Raw genomic sequence first — 19,759 nt, forward strand, 5'->3', positions numbered from 1 at the left:
GTAGGCGATCGAGCTAGGAGGGGCACCAGCCCTTGTAGTGGCTGGCGGTAGCCTAGCTATAGGTACCTAGGTCCTAGGAGCCCTCTATAGTATAGTAGCTAATATAGTATGCTTACTAAGCTAGGTAACTATACCTTTAAGCTACTATAGCTTCTTATCTATGTCCTTCTTCTAGTTAAGGGTAGCTATATAGCTATTGTTTATAGCTATCAAAGTCTCTTATAGTTGCTTAAGCTTTTCCTTAATCTAGTTAAGGGCCTTAGTAATGCTATTAATAGCCTTATCCTACCTCTAAACTATAGTCTAAGCTAACCTAAGAAGGTTAGCCTTAGTAGCTAATTACTAGCGCTTAATAAAGTCCTTATTAGCCTTATCCTCTTTAGTTATACCTTAGGTAGTAATAACTTATATAGGTATAGGCTATATAGCCTAGTAGCTAGGTAGGCTATAATATAGGTAGCTAAGCTTAAATAGGTAGCCGTTAACTAGAGTGTTACTATCTCCTTTAGGTATATAAATATAGGCTGCTAGTAATTCCTTAGGCTTAGGTATACTAGTGGGTACTATATTAGTAATATAATATATTTTATATATAGTCTCTAGTTTCTTCTTAAGGCTATATATAGCTAGGTTAGCCCTAAAAGAGTTACTACTAGCCTTTTTATAATAGTAATAAATTTAATAGTAGGTATAGATAAGTATACTCTTATTACTATAATACTCCTAGTAAGCGTAGGTAAGGTAATCCTTAATAGGCCTAATTAACATGCTTATAGACAGGTATAACAGGCTAGACTTGATGACCCTAGTGCTAGTAAAGGGGTTAAACTCTATACCTATAAAGGTATTTTCTACCTCCTTAAGGCTATTAAAGACGATATAGGTATTATTAATTCTAGCCCATAATTCGGCCTCTTTATTGTCATTAGGGTCCCTCTTACTCCTATAGATAAACCTGCTAATAGGTACCCTATGCTAAGTATACCTAGTTAGTATGACAGGCTAAGGTATAGGCTTAGGCAGGTAGAGTGTTAGATCTGGCTATAGTAAGGCCTAGGATGTCGGAGCGGTAATGGTAGTAGCCGTGGTTTTAGTAATGACTAGCATACCCTTATTGTTACAGTGCTCGGTGCCCTATTATATAGTTATAGGTAGGCTAGTAGGTATATATAGGTATATAGTCGCGTCCTAGGTAGTAGCGTCGGTAGAGCCGGAGTCCTAGTAGTTCTACTCTAGTTAAGCTATATCTGATTTGTAGGACAGGCGGTTAGTAGGCTTAAGCGTCGGAATTACCTAGTATATAGTCAGGGGCATTAGCAGCCTCTTCTTATTTACTATATCCTATACCTTAGTAATAGCGAACTTGATTAACGATAGCAAGGTCGGCCTATTATCCTAATCTACTAGCTTGTTAGGGCTATTAATAGCTAGTTCTTTATACTTATATTCCTTATATAAATTGATTAGTACCTATCTAATTACATTAATATATTAGCTATATATAACTATGTAGTTACTATCTGTTCTATACTATATTACTATCAATGGTACGAGGCTAGAATCCTCCTTATAGGTTTAAGGTCTCGTAGTGCCTAGTAAGGAACAGCACCGGTATAATATAGTAGATCTCAGCCTCGGTAACCTCACGTAGGTCAACCACGACCATAATGCCGGCGATGATGCTAAAGAGCACAGCCTTTATCTTGCCGTCGACTCTGACAAAGGCAAATCTGGCCTCTAGGCGAGGGATCTTGACAGAGTTACTGTTGCCGTCGTATCTAACCGTTTAGGCGCCTGCTTGAGCAGAGGGGCACAGTCGCTTGTCTAGGCAAAAGGTCTCCTATAGCATTCGAACGCTCGCGATTGGCAACGAGATCACAGATTCGAACCGGTAGTAGGCACCACTTGCTATAGCTCGGTGGCTGTAATTAGTACAGCTCAGAGAGGCTACAAAGGTACGATACTATAGCGGTATTCGCGCCGTGGGCGGCACTCCTAGACCAACTGTTACGGTCTGTAGAAGTAGGTGATAAAAGCATTGATTATTCTAAGTGCCAGAGGCACTTAGAGATGCTGTCTAAATATATGTCAACACCCTGGCTCGTCATCCCTGTTGGTGGGTCAGTCAGATCTGACCTACAGATAGTCAAATGCTGTAACAATTACAGTATTCTTTATATATGGCTTCAAGTCTCTTGATAGCAACACGCCGTTAATGATCCCCTGATCGCTTTCCTATAGTTCCCCCATCACGAATCGAAATTCTCAGACAGTAGTGATTAGAAACCCTGCGAATGGTTGCTCCCAGGCCGCTCAGCTTCTTCAACTAACCCCCCTCTCCCCCAGCCCCCCCCCTTTACCTTCCCTTACTACCATCAGAAGGTGGAATGCTTCTCCTCGCAATTGACCTGGCAGTGCAAGCACGCACCAGGAAGGCTGTATCTGTTGGAGCACCCGCACTTCTCGCAAGGACAAATAGGGCTGGCCAAATCGGCTGACGAGTTCTGATATTTTACCGTCCGGCCCGTCTCTGCAATCCTCTGCATGGTTTTGCTCAAATTGGCGGCGCCTTCCACGATGTCTTGGCTGGGCGTTTGCAAAGCTGCTGAGTGACTGGCGGTCTCTCTCTGGAACTTGGACTTTTTCGAGTATGGAGCGTCATGTTTGTAGAGTTTACGGAGGTTGTTACTGGTTGTCAGCTGCTGCCTACTGGTGTCTATAATTATATGTTAGTCAGACCAAGGTACCTTGTGTGCCATAGAATATAGTGAAGCGTTACAGAGCGACTTACAGGTCATATGAACCGCCAACAAAAACATACCTCTCATGACGTAAAGCGCATTCGTGGGATGAGTTTTTCAACCCCTTAGCCCATTCATTATACGGTGTTAGTTGTCCGTCGATCTGCTTCTGGTAACCTCCAACTCAACCTTGGGACTGATGTTCCGGGACGCTTGGAGATACCTTCCTCTAGCCACGCTCACTAACAGCCCTCGGGTAGACAAAGGGAGACCAGAGTTGGCACACAATAGGAGCTGCAGCACAGCTCGGTCATTGCGCGTTGTCAAGCCAGCTCCATTCACCTATGTTGTCAAGGGAGCTCAAGGTTTCCCCACCCGAGTTTCCTCTATCTGTTGGTACTTTGCAGAAGCAACAACAAAGTCTAATACCAATGCACGGACGTGAGGACTTTTGGTCAGGCAAAGGTGGTGTCCTTCGTTACTTGAGGCATCCACTCAAAGGCGGTTTGATCTCTCTTATGACTCTTCCCCTCGAGCTTCTCCATAAGTCCTGGCCCCTATTAATTACTCATTGAAGACCTGGCGTTGGCTTCTTGCACCAGCGGAGCCCCGATTGTAATACCCGGCCGAGCCACGCCTGTACAGATCCATTAAATCCTCCGTTCCAAACCACCCCACACACGCTGTATTCCGGGTCTCCACCATCGACTAGAATTAGCCAGCTGCGTCAAAGCTGCTGGACTTCAGTTTCATGTGAACCGTGGCAGGTCTGGAACCGTATCGAGGTTTCTGGCGCCGTGGTGATCCGACCGACCGCTGTGACAGAAGCTCTTAGGCGGATTGCCAGTGAGCCAAGAGGGGGCGATTGAGAAAATGAGTGAATGGCGTTTCGGGATACAGATAGGGCTCCTTCCTGCCAACTTGGAGAACTCAATTGGCTCCTGGAGGATTATTGATGCGTTGTCACTCTGATACTGACATCTCGCAGAAGCATCAGTATTGCCCATGATTCATGGGATTGCGAACTCGGGCTGCGGTAGGAGATTTGACAGGAAGACGAAATACATTGCGTATAAGGTACCCTAAACAACGTGTTTAATCTAGGACGATATTGAGGCAAGAAGGGATGCTTCCGGCAAGAGGATCTGCAAGATGAAGACGAGTTCTAGGGTGGAATTCCTCCATAGGTAGTGGATGCCTGATTATTTGTAGCAAATCACCTCCTAAACGTGACGAGGGCAACATGGTACTGTCTACTTAAATATCACTGTAGACAGGAACATGAAGAGGCCGGTGCTCGAAACTAGCACTCAGTAAATCTGTCCAACTACCCCAGGTACCTTAAGGTACCTCAATTTTGCCCCAGCAATAAATACCTCGAAAGAACACACGTTCCTCGACTCGGCGGAATCAAAAGCGGCTTATGAGTAGAAAGAACACTTGCGCATTTTCACAAATGTTAGGTGTATCATTGCAAGCGACCTGATTTTATTCATCCTAATAGTAATGCAAAATTACATCGGGATATACGCTACTAAGAATGAGTATTATCTAACCTAATAATTATCGATAGAGCGAACCTAAGGTATCTCGACTGACCCAACGGACTACCTTACCTGAAAAGTACCTTACCTACCTAATCCTACGGTAGGTATTTTGACTAGCACTTGAAGCACCTCTAATCGGTTGCTCCATCAACCCCTCCCATCGAAGCGACCGTATCGCTCAGGGCGTCGAGCTGTCGACCAACCTGCTGGATCATGGTGCCGGCAAGCCTAACGACCCCCCAACTGAACTCATCCGACTCGGCGCGGGCCGCGCGCGCAAGTAGCGCCTCGGCCTCGTCGTAGCGCAGACACACGTCCGCGAGGATGCGCCGCACCCGCTCCCGGTTCTTGACCGCCTGGTAGGCCAAGCAGAAGCTGCAGGCGGGGCGCGTCCAAGTCCTCGTCGTTGACCCCCCGTTACCGCCACTGCCGCCGCTACTGCCGCCGCCGCCGCTGACGCAGGGGAGCGGCTCCTCTCCACCCGATATTATCCGGGCTGGCTGGCCGGGGCTCATGTATGTGGCGGTGGGTTTGTGCCGAAAGAGTTTGGGAATTCCAGGCAACGGGTGATGTACGATGCGAGATGAGCTTCTTTTATTGGTCTGGGCACATAATTACCTCAGGTATTCACCATTCCGAGGTACCACATCCTATCTGGAACGGAGCTGATGGGGCAAGACCAGAGGGATAGTTTTTATAGGTAGGCTCTCAGGTGAGTAAAGGAAAAAAAAGAAAAGAAAAATTATGTGGGTAGGGAGACGTGTCAAGTGAACTACGGTGAGGGGGTTTGTCAGAACTGTGAATTGATCATGGCTGAGATGTGGACAGTGGTTAAAAGGACGACACAAAGATTTGTTCAGTGCATAAGCAATTTTGTTGTACTCCAGTTGTTTGATCAGGTCCCGACAAACTAAGGCTTCATCGGGTGGTCTTCCGAGACGGCACCGCATGTTCAAGGGTGATGGGATTCACCTTCCGCTGCTTTGTTTGAATGGCGTGCATTAGCGTGGGTAACAAAGCAAGTAATTGAATAGAATGTCAATACCGGGGGCAACCTTTGGTTCCCAGCTGCTCCAGTGTCTCACCTTTCAGCCAGCCGCCAGGCGGCTGCACAGCTGTGGAGGTGACCGGCTGCCAGACCCTGATCACCCGGTACGCCTCACTGATGAAGTCGACCCACAGGATACACTCGTTATTCCTGCTTCCTGAGACGGAATTCAATGAAGCTTATACTGCTTGTTTCAATTAGGGTACCTTGTTAAAGGTGCCACCTTATCTACAAATCAACTGATCAAGGAGTAGGTAATGTACCGGGTAGTGAAGGGTAAATGCGAGATAGGAAGCCACACACCGCACCTCAATTCAGCTGTACACATGGACTCAAAGCTTCAAACAAACACCTTCTAGGCATGGTGAAGTTGCACTAAGTTGAGACGGACGTTCCCCAAATCAAGGCCTGGAATCACGGTTCGATCGGCGGGATCTCTTGCCTCGGGCTTTTCAGGCACGCCACATTGTAAGCATGCAATCTCGGATAAGGAAGCGGTATTCGTGATTCACTGGGCTGCTCACTCGAGGGAGGGCCAGAGGACTCCCAGGGACCCATTTTATCTCGATGTTCTTTTTTTGTTTTTTCACTTTTCTTTTTTCTTGACAGATCTCTGCTATATTAATGCATACCTTGTATACAAAAGCATGCCACATCATCCTTCCCGGCAAAGACACACACGGCGCCACTATCCACCCCTGAGGGGGTATGAATATTTGTCATTGAGCCTTCGATCATACTGGGGTACCTCCCCAGCCATGTCTGTGGGATGTGAAAGCACTGACGATATTTTATGTATGGCTCTCCAGGCGGGTGAGCATGGAAAACGACCTGACTGGGCCGAGCCTGCCTGCAGCAGACCTGTAGTGTATGCGCTTCAAACCCCCAGTGGGGCAAGGAGAAGCTGGGCGATCTTTCCTCCTATCGATCGCTTGCCAGCGCATATCGCGCATCCCTGCCTCAAGATTCTTACAAGACACGGCCGAAGTGCACTGTCCGAAGAGACACGGTGGTGTAACATCGCCGGCGATTGGGCGTGACGTTGGTGGACATTGTCGAGGCTTTGAATTGATGAGGTAACATTCTAAACATGTACATATGGATCCCGCATGTGCTCCGAGATAGGTACTGTATAGACAGGTGCCTTAATCTACGTAGGTATCTAGGCATCGAACGTGAGTCAATTAAGACATACTCGATTTCCCCGGTCCCTTGAACACGTGTCCCAGAAACGTCAATGATGGATTTATGGTTGTTGCGTGGGGCGCGTAACAATGGCTAATTAATCCTGACACGAGCATGTATGTATGTATGTACAAATTACATGTACAATCTCCGCACATCGGTACGGTGAGAGTTGTACGCACACTACGGCTTTGGTCCCGTGAGACACTTGGACCCCCGTCGGAGGCGCACCCTAGTGGCATCTTCCGGGAAAGCCCCGAGGCTGCGGAGCTAAGATCATCGGTTGCAGAAGAAAGATACAGCAGGCGCTTGGCTCACCGGAACCCTTTCCTGCCGCCACGTTTCTGGCGTCTCCCTCTTTGAGGTGGTGTCGTCACCCCACTTTCTTGCGTGTTAATGCTCATGACCGGACCATGATTGCCCCGGAACCAAGAGTTCACGCTGGTAAGTGCCCAGTTCTCTTCACTCTTCACGGATGAATGTTGTGTCCCCCAGGTCAGGGAGCGCAGTGCTTGGGAAATCCCGGCGGCAAAGCATGTTGGCGGGATTCTGGCGGGATTCCACATATTATGCACCTCTGTTCCCGAGGCAGGAAGTAGCCGAAACACTGCAAGATCTTAAACTATCACCTCCATGATGTGGTGCATGTAGATGTGTTTCGGCAACGAACTCTAAGGGCAAGAGGCCAGTCGCCGTGGCTGCGGAGTAACTCACGGCCGGCTGATCGTCTGAAACGAATGGCAGCCATTGCTTGGCTGTGCCGAGAACCAGTGAGAGCTGAATGGACTGGATCTGTCAACATGCAAAGCATAAGCAAGCCAACTCGATCGTCCTGATTCAGGACGGATATTCCGAGGAGGTCGGTCACGGGTCCCCCCATTTGTGTCTTGGATCGGGACCTAGACTTGAGAGAGCCAGCAAAGGTAAGCATAAACCTATCTGTTATGGAGGTGGGCGCCTTGATCGGACGGATCTGCGCTGCCTGAGCACTGGCATATTAGCCGCAGACCACTCGCAATTATCTGCAGCGGGATGTTCGACCCAGCCCTGGCTGGGGACGCCCGGAGATCCCTCACCGCGACTTTGAGAAGGAGTGTCCCAGGCAGCTCGGCGCATCTGGCGGGGTCAGTAACTTTGTTGGTCCAATTGCATCCAAACAGTGAGTTTACCTGCGTGACCGGAGATACGTAAGATAGCTTGGAAGACTGGATCCTTGATAACCTAATATGACGCAGACAAGTAAACAACAGCTATTAAGTAGGTACGTATATCTAGCCTACCAATCTCTAAGGACAATAGCTACGGTAGCGGTGGGTATAGCTGCCTGTTCGTGGTTGTATGTAATCCGTACATGGCGGCCTGGATTCTCCCCCGCGCCACTGAAGGTTGTAGCTGTCCACATCCGCTGCAGGGCTTGGCCAGGTTCGTTCTCCATTCTCCTCTTCCTTCTTCATCGACTACATTACCTATACGAAGCCTATCTTCCCGCGTCACGTCCTAAGAGCTATTATCATTGCGTTCCTGGTTGGATTTCCTGCGGTAACGCGGGAGATTGACGATGGGCTAGAGGTCACAGATTTGAAGCCTGGAGATTAATTATCTAATGTTCAAATACCTACTTCGTGTATGTGCACCGCGCTTGTAGTCCGAAAGCATTATCAATCAACTCCTGAGTGGTAATGATTATTAGTTGAAGTGCAATACAAGAAGAACAGCCTCACTCACCAAATTCCACCGCTGGACAGGTATCTTCTGGCTGTTTTGAGACAGATCCACCCTGTGTACGCGCCTGTGCGGAGGGGGAATTGAAGCTTCTGGCCAATGTTTCATTCTGCCCCTCTACAAGGGAGGAAAATCCGTGACGTGGCGTAAGAGTTGCAAAGGCAATAGGAAACAATTGGCTCTGCATTCCAACCTGGCGTCTCGGAGGTGGATTTTGATAGGCAGCTTACTTTTGCGTGAGATGTTTCTTCACCTTCGCCATCACGATTCATCTCCCACTGTCGAGACACTGGGAACACAGCCGACACTCTGCAGATTTGGATCTCCACGGCGGCAACGGTCCCTCCATGAACACTATCGGTGCGTTTTGGGAGAGCTCTGCCTTTCCGTCAAAACAGTATTGCTCAGCCTCATCTAATGTGGTAGTTGTTGGCTTCAGGCCCTTTGCAGAACGTCATGGGCCAGGTATATGTATGTATGTAATTACAGGGCGTCAACCCACACATCGTGTCGCCCGAAACAGGAAAATCGCATTCGTTCTTCATGGCATGAAACCAGCTGAACTCCTGATGAGTTTGCGGCATAATTACCTGAGAAAGGGACTCAGACACTCCCCGGGGGCCGGCCTATCAGCACAGTGAACATTGATGATTATTATATAGACCGTTGCCCCTGTGCGAACGTATGAGTATCCTCAAAAACTCGTCATAATTACCTTGACCCTTCCACAAGTGCTCATATTTTCACTATCACACAATGTTAAAAACCCAGGTCCGACGCTCTCCCGGCCAGCCCACCTTTCCGAGCCAACGCAAGCTACGGGATAGCTGCACAGACTGTGCAAGCTCCAAGGTCAGATGCGGCAAGGAGAAGCCAACCTGCTCCAGGTGCGCTCGCCGAGGCGTTGCCTGTGTCTACTTGGTGTCACGGCGGACGGGGCGCACAGCATCGATTGCGTCCAGAGCAGAGGCCGCTCGGGCATGGGCAGACGGTGACCGAGGCGGGACGGCCCGCACCCTCGCCCTCTCCAGGAGGGACCATCGCAGCACGATGGGGTCCATTGCTAGCGGCCGCCTTGGCGTTTCCGGGAACGGGGGTCGGCTGAGCGGCGCCGGATCACCGGGGCAAAAGGTTGCCACACCTTTCTCCTCTCAATCCGATGTTGGCCCGCCCAAGCCGGCTATAGGTTCTGCGGGATCTGGTCTAATGGGGTCGGATGCTGATCCATGGAGTTGCGTCTTCACCTCCGGAACATTACTCCCAGGCCCATCCCCGCCACTCACAGCTGCCGGCGCTGACTCCTTGGACTTCATTGACATCGGTCTAACATCCCCCATGATCTTCGACGAGCAGGACCTATGTCCGGTCGGGTCTGATTCCCAGACGGCGACGACTACCCCCGACCTCTTCGACGACCTGTCCGCCTCCGTCTCGAACCCGGGACTCTCCCTCTCGGACACTCACGGGCTGAACCTCGACTGCGCCCCGCCGACCGGCAGCGCTCTCGGCCGTGACCTCTGCCGGTCAAGCTGCTGCCTCGCCACCATGCTGGAGATGCTGAACCATCTCTTCCCGAACGCTTCGTGTCGCTGCACCTTCGCGGCATCCCGCGAGGGTTCGGACGACTATTTCACGTGTCACGGCCGAACCACGGACGTGGTCCTCTCGGAAAACCGGCGAATCATCCAGACCCTCACCAGGATCCTCAAGTGCGAGTGCTCCCACGACGAATACATCCTCTCCATTACAGCCCTCGTGGTGCTCAAGGTAATGGCATGGTACTCGGCCGCGGCCGCTGCCCAAGACGACGAGCCCGCACCCCCGCCCACGCCGACACCGACGCCGACGCCGACGTCAACCGCGACGCCCGCCTCGCGCCCCTCGCCAACGTGCCCCATGGGGTCGCAACACCCGAGACCCGTCCCCTCCCCCTCACCCGCCAGCACAGAACCAGCAACGCCCCCGACCGCCATCGAGCCGCTCCATCACCCATCGGGAGGCACTCGCTCGCCGGTCGCCTGCTCCGCGTGCTCGTCCCGGGCCCCGCTGGCGGAACGGGTGGTGCTGCAACAACAACAACACGGCGCCGAGAACCACGCGGACGACGGCGGTGACGACGACGACGACGACGAAGACGTGGACGACGTGGACGACGACGGAGACCACCGACATTTCCACTTGCACTACCACCGCGGCCGCCCGCCGGCGCAGCTGGTGCTCGGCGAGCTCCACCGAGCGCAGAGACTGGTCAACGCGCTGGCGGCGCGGCTCAAGGCCGTCCGGGTGCGTGCCACCACCACCACCACCACCACCGTCCCCACCGCAGGGACAGGGGCAGGGGCGGGGATGCGGACCGGGAGTGGGATAGCTAGTAGCGGCGATGGAGGGTCGGCGCTGGCGTGTGAAGGAGAAGGGGGCGGCGCTACAGGGGGTGACGAGAACCTCGATCGCGGTGCGGGATCCGCCGCGAAACGGATGCCGCCGCTGTCCGGGCCGACCTTTGGGGGGCTGGAGGAGGACTTGAGGCGGAGGATGAGGGTGCTGTGGAGCGAGACTGTTGATGTGTTGCGGAGGGGCTGATGAACACAACCGGGCCAGGGTGATGGCGGTTTCGCGTGAGAGGCCGTGGGAGGTTTCGTGCTATGTGCATTTGTATGGGTGGCTGAAAAACAGTAACTATGGCGGACAATCGGGGCAGGGTAATAAGTTTCAAAAAAAAAAAAAAAAAAAAATAGACGTTTGGGGTCATCTATCTGTGGTGGTCGTGGAACGGTTCAACACATCCGAGTTACCTAGGTACCTTCGGATAGGGAACTCGGACAGTGGGTTCAAGTTCCCAATTACCTCCATGATATTCAGAGCTCCAATATCGCGGACTGGGAAACCCGGAGGTAACTAGTTTCTCGCGAATCCAAATGGCAAACGCACCTCGCGACCAACACCCAAGTCCCGCAAGGTTTGTACGTACATGCATAAGATACGTTACTTACGAAGTAGTCAGAACCTCGAGAACAGATCTGAGGCCGTTCGCAGAGTCTCTCAAGACCACAGAACGCCCTACACTAAACAGTGCCCAATGCAAGCTAGGTTGCTTTACTTTATTTTCCGCAAACCGCGTTCTTCCAGTGGCTGCCGAGTATAAGGCGTGCCGGGCGAACTCTGCGTTAAGACCTGTACTAATTATGAACTAAGTGACTTTGGAGGACCGTGGCGAGCTCGTAATTAATGGCAATCGAAACCTTGACTTGATCACGCCAATCTGTGTTCCCGATGAGCTTACGCGAATCTTAATTAGCTATTCCTTCCATTTATTCTGAGACGCAAAAAGACATTGGCGAAGTGCAACACCAATGGACAGTCTCCTTCCAGTTTTGGCAAACTTCCCCAACAGCGTGGCCGAACGGTTGTCAGGAATGGCAGCTCGTTCTCTCAAGTGCGTGGGCAAGAGCACGCTGCAGGCAAGCCGACTGGTTGATTTGGCCGTGATGGCAGGAGTAGGGGCTGAGCCAAACAGAGTTTGCGATCCCGAAGGATGGCTTTCAGGGTTCCCGGGCTCGCTCCCTTGGCTGTTGGGCAACATCTCCGATGATTTGTCGGCGTTAAGGTATGTACATACATACGGCAGAACGAGGTGAACGGGAACTGGGGGCTGCAATAAGGAGGGTGAAGTACGGAATACAGATTACATACATTACATACATACATTCCGGATCTTTACTGGACTGTGTAATCCGTAATCTATCTTAGTTATTCCTGTGTGGGCCATCTGCAAACTACGAGAGGCTGGAATTCCTTGACGACTACTATGTAACTTAGTGCGCGGTAGTTGCCTCAGCGGTACAGCAATACTTCGATTTTCCCGCGCTTCGTACGGTACTTGGTGCATTTCTAGCATTTCTCATAATGTTTTTTTTCTTTTTTCTTAGTGAAAGGTAATGCGGAGTTACCTTAACCCCGGCCTGATACAGTACGACCCGACCCGAGCTGATTAAGCCTGAGCGACCACAGGTGAGGTGTAATTCACACAGGCGCAACAACAATCCAGGTATAACATCCTGCACCTGGTCCCCCAAACTTTACCTTGCCAAGATCTTGCCTCGTTCTTAGCTTGTGGTACCGACGTTCAACGAAACTTAGCTTGCTTGGCTGACTGATACCTCTACCTATCATCATTCATTCGCCAATCTTGACTCGCCTTTTGTTTGGCAACTCCATTCTCTTAGAGAGCAGACCGATTATCTCAACATGGCCGCGACTTTCACCACCCCGAACCGCCCTCTCACGTGGCTCATCACGGGCTGCTCATCGGGTTTGGGTCTTTCCCTCGCACGGCTCGTTCAATCTAAGGGCCACAACCTGATCGCAACCTCGCGCAACCCGGCCCGCACGCCGGACCTGGTCGCCGAGGTCGAGAAGGCGGGCGGCAAATGGCTGGCCCTGGATGTCGACGATAAGGACTCTGCCAAGGTTATCGAGAATCTCGAGGCCGGCGGCCAGGAGATCGACGTCCTGGTCAATAACGCCGGCTACTCTCTCCACGCGCCGGCCGAGTCCTTCACTGAGGAAGAAATCCGGGCGCAGACGGAGACCGTGTACTTTGGCCCCTACCGGCTGATCCGCGCCGTGCTGCCGCACATGCGCAAGCGGCGGTCCGGTGTCATTGTCAACATGAGCAGCGGTGCGGCTCTCGAGGGCCGGGAGAGCATGGGCATCTACGCTGCAGCCAAGGCGGCATTGGACGGTATGCAGAGGTCCCTCCTCCTTGTTTTTATTTTTTTCTCCTTCCAAAAATAAAGGAAGACCAAAAATAAAGGAAGACCTCCAGCAAATGAGCGAGAGGGCTGACCCACCAGTACACTACTAGGCTTGTCCAGGGTCATGGCCAAGGAGGTGGCCCCCTTCAACATCCGGGTCCTGACTGTCCAGCTTGGCACATTTAACACCAACATGGGCAACGCGACCATTCTGGGCAAGAACCCACTGCCGGAGGACTACAAGGGCTCGATTGCGGACCAGATGATGCAGTTCATGGCCAGCGGTAAGTTCCAGGGCAACGGCGACAAGGACAAGGCCGTGAAAGCTGTCTACGAGGTGGTCGTCGGAGAGGGTGTTGGGGCCGGTCGCGAAGCCGAGCGGCTTCTACCCTTGGGCAGAGACCTGGCTGCCCGGATCAAGACGGTCCAGGACTATTATGCTCACGCCATCGAGGTCTTTGGCGACATTTGCAACAACGTCTACAGGGATGCTAACTGAGTGAGAGTTGTCTTGGTTAATATAGTCATGAGGTGAAGTAACAGAGGAGAGATCACTTCCGAACCGAAGTTCGTCTCAAAAAGAAATAAAATATGATATAAAAAGAAAAAAAAGCAGGATTGATATTCATGAACGCAACACGCTTCGGGTTTTCAATATCTTCCGAGAAACTAATTAATAATATAGAAAGCAAGTGAATCGAATTATATTTTCGTCACCAATCGCCTTATTCAGCTATGCCTTACTCAGCGGAGATGTCGAGCATTGCAATGCATTCATGAGTCGGACTACTATTATAAATATAGCAGACCTCGCTTTGATTTCTCCTCCGCCCCCGTATTTACTGCTTGCTCCTCCACACAATGCGTCTAGCACGCTAATTACATACTCTCTAGTCGAACGTGTGGGCCTTCCCCATGGCCTTGCGGATGCCGGCCCACACGGGTCCGACGCGCCGACCCTTCTCGGCCTCGAATTCGTCATACACGGCCTTGGCTTGCCCAACCGCCACCGTCTCCTCCCCGGCCACGAAGCCATCCAAGGCTGCCTTGACAAACACGTCCACCGGCATGCCCGGGTTGAAGTCCGGGCCCCAGCCGGGCTGGCCGTTGTGCAGCTCCGCTGATTTGGTGTAATTAGACATGCTTGTCAGCTCGAAACTGCTACCGAAAGGGGGAGCAAACTCACTCTGCACGAGAGGTGTCACGAGTTCGAGGACGCCGACGTCCTGCCCAGCGTGCTTGAATTGCTCCCGGATGCCGAGGATGAAGGAGTGCAAGGCTGCTTTGGACGCCGAGTAGTTCAGCACCATCGGGTATGGAAGGCTCATGAGGCTTGTGGTCGTGCTGTGGATAGCAGTCAGCAGCATGTTATTAACGAAAGAGGAGGGGAAAATTTAGAGGGGAACGATAGATGCTCAAAGGTGGACCAAAACAATGCAGTCGTTGACCTACTAGATGAAAGCCACTTTCTCCTGCTTTGCAGCCTTGTCCTGGAAGAAGGGAACGAAGGCATGGGTCAGGGCGACCATGCTGACATAGTTGACCGTGATTTCCTGTTGGATCTTGGACAGGTCCACTGTCCACGGTTTGCTGAAGTCCATCACATACTGTATGCCGGCGTTCAGGAACACACAATCAAGGTCCGGGTGGGCATCGATGATGCTGTGGTATCGAAGATCCTGTTGTTAGCCAAAGATGCACCGTGACACTACTCGTTGGTTGGGGAAATTCTATGAGGCTTTGATGAAACGGAAGAATAAACACATTGAAAAGAAACAATCCAGGGACTTCTCTTTGCTGCTCACCGTTGAGCAAAGGCTGGGATCTGCTCGATCGCGGAGATATCAAGAGCCACACCCGAAGCCTTACCGGGGGCGTCCGCGTTGGCGGCGACAAAGGAGTCCAGTCGATCCTGCCGCCGCCCGACTGCAATGACATTCACACCTTGGGCAACGAGCTGATTAGCCGCCTCAAGGCCAATGCCGCTGGTGGCCCCGATCAAGAGGACTTTCTTGTACGGAAACGCCATGTTGCCTTCTTTCTTGCTCGGTTAATGAACTGCCGGCAGACAGGACTGGGGATAGGGCAGGGGAAGGAAAGAGGGAGGGACGGAACCGAACTAAATGGAGCAGGGTTAGAGACAAGAGGGGATAGAGACGAGATAAGGCACAGCAGACTGCAAGATATATAGGTATGTGTGGGTTTGGGGGGTAGAGTTAAAGAGGTAGCACCCACCCGAACCCGAGAGGCTGCAGTTCACCGTGAGAGCGCGGCAAGGGACGCAGCCACCGTGCATGATTCTCGGTTCTGAGGCACGCCGGCACCCTCTTCATTTACACCCGGGAGGGCCTCGGAGATAGTGGCATATTTCCACAGCGTAATCTCCAGGCGGGCCCGGACACACCAAATCCTACTTACTCGAGCGGGGCTGGGGCGGGGCAAGTGCAGTGGCAGGTGGAATGTCGTAATAACATGTTGCTGGAGGATTCCGTTTACGACTATTTTGGGATCCGTAATCCATATTGCATGTTCCGTGTCAGGTACGTAACAGGTAACATAACAATCTTCAACGATACGGTCTCTGTCCCTGACCGAGACTAATAAGCCTTAAGTACGGCTTAGTGGGCCCACCTTCCAAGTCCGACACAGATCTCTATAAGACCAGTCTAAGGCAGATAATACAGTCTGAGTTTTCTGGAATTCTAGTGGCGCAACCGAGGTACGACACGTTGCCGCCGAACCACCCCGGGGGAGACACGACGCCACCCGAGGGTACACATGTATAACCCAGAAAAGGGGAAAAAATGAATCATGACAAAGAGCCGAGAAAAAGTTACAATTACAACACTGCTCTAAAGAAATTACAGCCTTAAGCTCGGCCTGGAGTCGTGTGTTTCTCTCCGGCCTTATTAGTTCCCATTCTTGATATTATCGTCTGCGATCTTCTCGGCCAGCACGTCTGTTTCGCGGAATGTTAGCAACATTAATTAATCGTCTGCTTGCCTTGAGGAGGCCATGCCAACGATGTGGCACGCGTTTTTGGACTTACAAACTGTAGCCTGGACAGAAGGGCCTGCCCGGGAGCGAACGTTAGCGTCGGAACTATCGGGGATAGGTGTTGGGGGATCTCTCGTTGCTTACCTGGGAGCAGCAGAGGAGTTAGCCGCAGATAAACAAGAGGACAAGAAGAAGGACAGAGGGGTGGTATCACCAACCTTTCTTGGTCTCGCTGGAGAGCCGGGACTTCAGCTGCGCCGGCAGTCTCTCGCCGGCGTAAAAGTCGCCTCCCGGGCTCGCCAGGGGGCCGGTGCGGTCCTCGTTGAACTGGGCGATGGCAGCCTCCATTTTTCTCTCCCGTCAGCGTCGACGCCGTCTCGAGCTCGACCTGGTACGAGATGGGGACGTGCTGGAGTCGATCGAATCGATCTGCCAGGTCGAGCCGAGCAGCTCGCCGTGCAGCAGGGCGGTGATGGGCTTGATGCCGACTGCCTCAAAGCCCTTGGCCGCCCACGTGCTCCAGCTCTGGGCGAAGAGGGGGAAGCTGATGGGGACCTGGCCGCCCGTGCCAACGTCGGCCCGGTCGAACGAGGGCGTGGTGTTGCTTAGCCGGGCGCTCGAGATCTCACCGCCAAAGTTGAAGCTGTGCTCGTAGTACTTGCGCAGGTTCTCGTACGTGTACGCCCGGTCTCCCACCTGGTCTGCCCACTTGCTCAGCGCTCCCAAGAACGAGCTGCGCCGCTGCTAGCTGGCTCTCGATGCTAGGGGATGCTAGGGGATGCTGGGGGACGCTGGGGGATCCCAAGCCAAAGGCTGTCATTCCGAAGGCCCTGTGGCTGGCGCTACCGACCGGTGCGGCTCCCCCCTGGACCGGGCATCCGGGGTGGTGATTCGCTGCCTGGACCCGTGATGCTCGCGATGGTGCATAGCCTCGCCGCTGAGTAAACAACCATACCCCCCCCCCCCCCCCCCGGGGGCGGCCCGGGGCTCTCGCCTCTGCGGGATCGTTCGGTGTCATAGCCGGCCTGGGTCTCGCGCGTGCGCGTGGGTGGTGTCAGTGTAAACAGCTTGCGAATTAGCTTTTTCCATGACAATCTAGAAGCGGGAGTCATGCCCGATTACGCCCACCTGCAGGCGATGAATGCGAGCTCGAGACGCGGGTGAAGAAAATCCCAGACGGCTGGTCGCGTTGGTATTTGGTACCGTACCTGCCTGCCTACCTGAGGTACCTCGGGTATGTTGAGGTATCAGAGGCACATAACGTTACCTACCTACCTTACCTTACCCTACCATTTGTGTAACGCGGTGAATCTGCCCCTGCGGCCTGCGCCTCTCTATGCGCTGCCAGTGAGCCTATGAGGGCGGCTCCTTGACGCCAAATATGCGGGTTCGAGTCACGGGGCCCTGACCATTCATAAAGCCCAGCTCGGGCATCTTCTTTTAATTAACCCTTCCTTCCAGCTTGACATTTTGCAACTTGCCGCCCTTCCCCTCTGATCGAGCCGACAGCATCTCACAACCCGTATCTTCATTATTGAACTCGTTTATCTCTCGCAGGTGCGCACGCACAGACACAAGAAAAAGGAGTCACTTCTTATTCGCTTATCCCCCCTCTGAACCTTTCGCCCTTGAGCCAGCGCAGACTCAACTAAAAGGACCACAATGTGAGCAAGCACAAAGTGGGCGCCCTCGCCGCCAACTCTTCGCACTAACCGGAATTCCTCCTACTGAAAAGGGCCACCGCGTTCAATCCTACACCATACCAGGAAGGGGAGTCACTGGTACTCCACGTGTGCGAAAGCTACTCCCGCAACCTGCCGTCACGCCTTACCGCCACCATCAGCGAAGTGCTCTCGGAGACCATGTCCGTTGTATTGGCAGTCACCATCCAGACCCGTCACGGCTCGTCTATCCGCTGTGTCCTTAAGCTCTATGACCGTCGGTTTGGCTCATGTCTACGCTACGTTCTCGACAAAAGGACCGCCCCACACACACGGGAAAGCGAGGCGGTGTTTGAGGCCTTTGTCAGGCGGGGGATGATGCCCGGGTTTCTCCGCTATGTCCGAGATCGAAACGAGACCGAGGACTATGCCGTCGCAGCTTGGGAGTTCCTTGACGAGCCCAACCACGCTGACGGCCTTGCCAAGTACGAGGCGACGCTTTGGCGAGACTGTATCGAACACTTTGAGTGCGAGACCAAGGCCTATAGCCGACTGGCCGACTGCCAGGGCAGGTTGGTGCCGCGCGTGCTTGCCCATGTCAGCTTGTCGACCACCCCGCTCGCGCCTATGCCGCCGGAAGCAGCACCCTACTTCGAGGTCAAGGGAATCCTCCTGGAATGCATCGACGGGTTCTGCCTCGAAGACCTGACGCGCGCCACCCCCTTACCAAGGAACCTCAAGACATGGCAACAGCTGATCCAGTCGGCCGCGGACGCAGCGCACGAGATCAACCAGCGCGGCATCATCATGGACGACTGCGCACCGCGCAACGTGGTCGTGGACGAGCAGTCGCACACGCCGCGCATTATCGACCTGGCCCAGTGCCGCTTCAAGGACGAGCTGGTAGCGCAGTGGTACAAACGGGAGTGGCACGAGGAGGAGGGCTGGGATCCGGACGTCGAGTATTGGGAGCAGGCGATGAGCACGCATAACCCGGGGGCGATCGGGGCGGTGATGGTGACTCTGGTACAGAAGAAGACGGGTGTGAAGCTGCCTATCACGTATCCCGACTATAGGGCCATGATTGCCGGGATCAGGAGGAGGAAAGCGGAGGCAGCCGTGGCGGGCGTAGCCAAATCTACGGCCTAAGGGCGCACTCTTTAGCCATCTCTTCTTTCACGACCTGTGTTGTCAAAAGAAAGCTGGTAGGAGGGGTTTCGGTTACCAAACAAAAATTGGTCACGGCACACCCATGGTAATTTAGCGAACCACCGTCGTAAGATATACCGCGATGATCGGAAAAGGTCATATTGCGCGCTTATACCAAGCCGTGATCCACCAGGAGCAGGTAATAGCAGGCCACCAAGAGCACCTGGAGATTTTCGAGCAGGCTAACGCGTTCCTAGGTGTTGAGCAACTCACCGGCGCCACGATGCAGCAGGAAGCAGAGCAACTCATCGCTCCTCTTCCAGATGAGACCTGCACAACTGAGGGGCTCCCAGCCCCCAAACCGCTGGAACTATCACCCCTCCGCTCTGCCTCTGCCACGACACCTTGAGCGCTTGTACAATCTGTCGCACTCGCGCCGGGCCAGGGCTTGCTCGGAGGACTTCTGGGCTGACGATGGGTATGACCCTAGCTTTTGGCGAAAGAACCTCCGTCCGGGGAATATCTGGGTTGCCCCCGCTCGCCACCCCGTTTCCGAGGAGGGTAACGTGTCGCAGAGGACCATCCTGGTCCGTGCCTAAGTAGGCAGATGGGTGGACGTGATGAGAGTTCGCGTTGGGAACTGCAAAGGCAACATATTCTGTCGGCAGCACGGACCGTTGGCGCATATCAATGCTAGGAGCAAGACTCCTAAGCGACGTCCGCTGTGCGTGTCCGACATCGTTAGATCCCTCCCTAGTATTTGGGACAATATGAGCGCATATGATGGCTTTCTTGTGTTAGTTGCTTCCGTGTCCGCAAATTCATATCCTTACTATTAGTACCAGCACCATCGATATTAAATAATTGGAAACGAAGCGTTCGTTCCTTGTACCATTTCTGGACCTCGCCGTCCCGATTCACTTCAAGCTCCGGTTGCGTGACTCTCTTCCGACAC

The 19,759-nt window shown here is 52.9% G+C and overlaps 6 protein-coding genes across 6 annotated transcripts; 3 read left to right on the plus strand and 3 right to left on the minus strand.

Moving 5' to 3' along the window:
- Positions 1 to 4,419: 4,419 nt before the first annotated feature.
- On the minus strand, positions 4,420 to 4,803 carry MYCTH_95577 (uncharacterized protein; the record flags this gene model as incomplete). Its single annotated transcript, XM_003665531.1, has 1 exon — positions 4,420 to 4,803. One exon carries the CDS (start codon positions 4,801 to 4,803, stop codon positions 4,420 to 4,422), a length of 384 nt encoding a protein of 127 aa, XP_003665579.1.
- A 4,135-nt stretch (positions 4,804 to 8,938) lies between these two features.
- MYCTH_2309486 (uncharacterized protein) lies at positions 8,939 to 11,060 on the plus strand. The gene has a single exon (XM_003665532.1). It carries the CDS (start codon positions 9,579 to 9,581, stop codon positions 10,821 to 10,823), a length of 1,245 nt encoding a protein of 414 aa, XP_003665580.1. The 5' UTR covers positions 8,939 to 9,578; the 3' UTR covers positions 10,824 to 11,060.
- A 1,304-nt stretch (positions 11,061 to 12,364) lies between these two features.
- On the plus strand, positions 12,365 to 13,577 carry MYCTH_2309487 (uncharacterized protein). Its single transcript, XM_003665533.1, has 2 exons — positions 12,365 to 12,984; positions 13,108 to 13,577. Exons 1-2 carry the CDS (start codon positions 12,489 to 12,491, stop codon positions 13,494 to 13,496), a joined length of 885 nt encoding a protein of 294 aa, XP_003665581.1. The 5' UTR covers positions 12,365 to 12,488; the 3' UTR covers positions 13,497 to 13,577.
- Positions 13,578 to 13,887: 310 nt separating this feature from the next.
- Positions 13,888 to 15,026, minus strand: MYCTH_54815 (NADP-dependent dehydrogenase-like protein; the record flags this gene model as incomplete). The annotated part of the gene is made up of 4 exons (XM_003665534.1): positions 13,888 to 14,117; positions 14,184 to 14,341; positions 14,450 to 14,659; positions 14,803 to 15,026. 4 exons carry the CDS (start codon positions 15,024 to 15,026, stop codon positions 13,888 to 13,890), a joined length of 822 nt encoding a protein of 273 aa, XP_003665582.1.
- An 880-nt stretch (positions 15,027 to 15,906) lies between these two features.
- Positions 15,907 to 16,814, minus strand: MYCTH_2112425 (uncharacterized protein; the record flags this gene model as incomplete). Its single annotated transcript, XM_003665535.1, has 5 exons — positions 15,907 to 15,956; positions 16,047 to 16,070; positions 16,213 to 16,346; positions 16,383 to 16,690; positions 16,725 to 16,814. 5 exons carry the CDS (start codon positions 16,812 to 16,814, stop codon positions 15,907 to 15,909), a joined length of 606 nt encoding a protein of 201 aa, XP_003665583.1.
- Positions 16,815 to 17,441: 627 nt separating this feature from the next.
- Positions 17,442 to 19,025, plus strand: MYCTH_2309491 (uncharacterized protein). Its single transcript, XM_003665536.1, has 2 exons — positions 17,442 to 17,658; positions 17,730 to 19,025. Coding segments are annotated over exons 1-2 (1,077 nt in total). The 5' UTR covers positions 17,442 to 17,656; the 3' UTR covers positions 18,805 to 19,025.
- The last annotated feature ends 734 nt before the right edge of the window (positions 19,026 to 19,759 follow it).

The sequence above is a fragment of the Thermothelomyces thermophilus genome, chromosome 5 (assembly GCF_000226095.1).
Source record: "Thermothelomyces thermophilus ATCC 42464 chromosome 5, complete sequence".
NCBI classification, from domain to species: Eukaryota; Fungi; Ascomycota; class Sordariomycetes; order Sordariales; family Chaetomiaceae; genus Thermothelomyces; species Thermothelomyces thermophilus.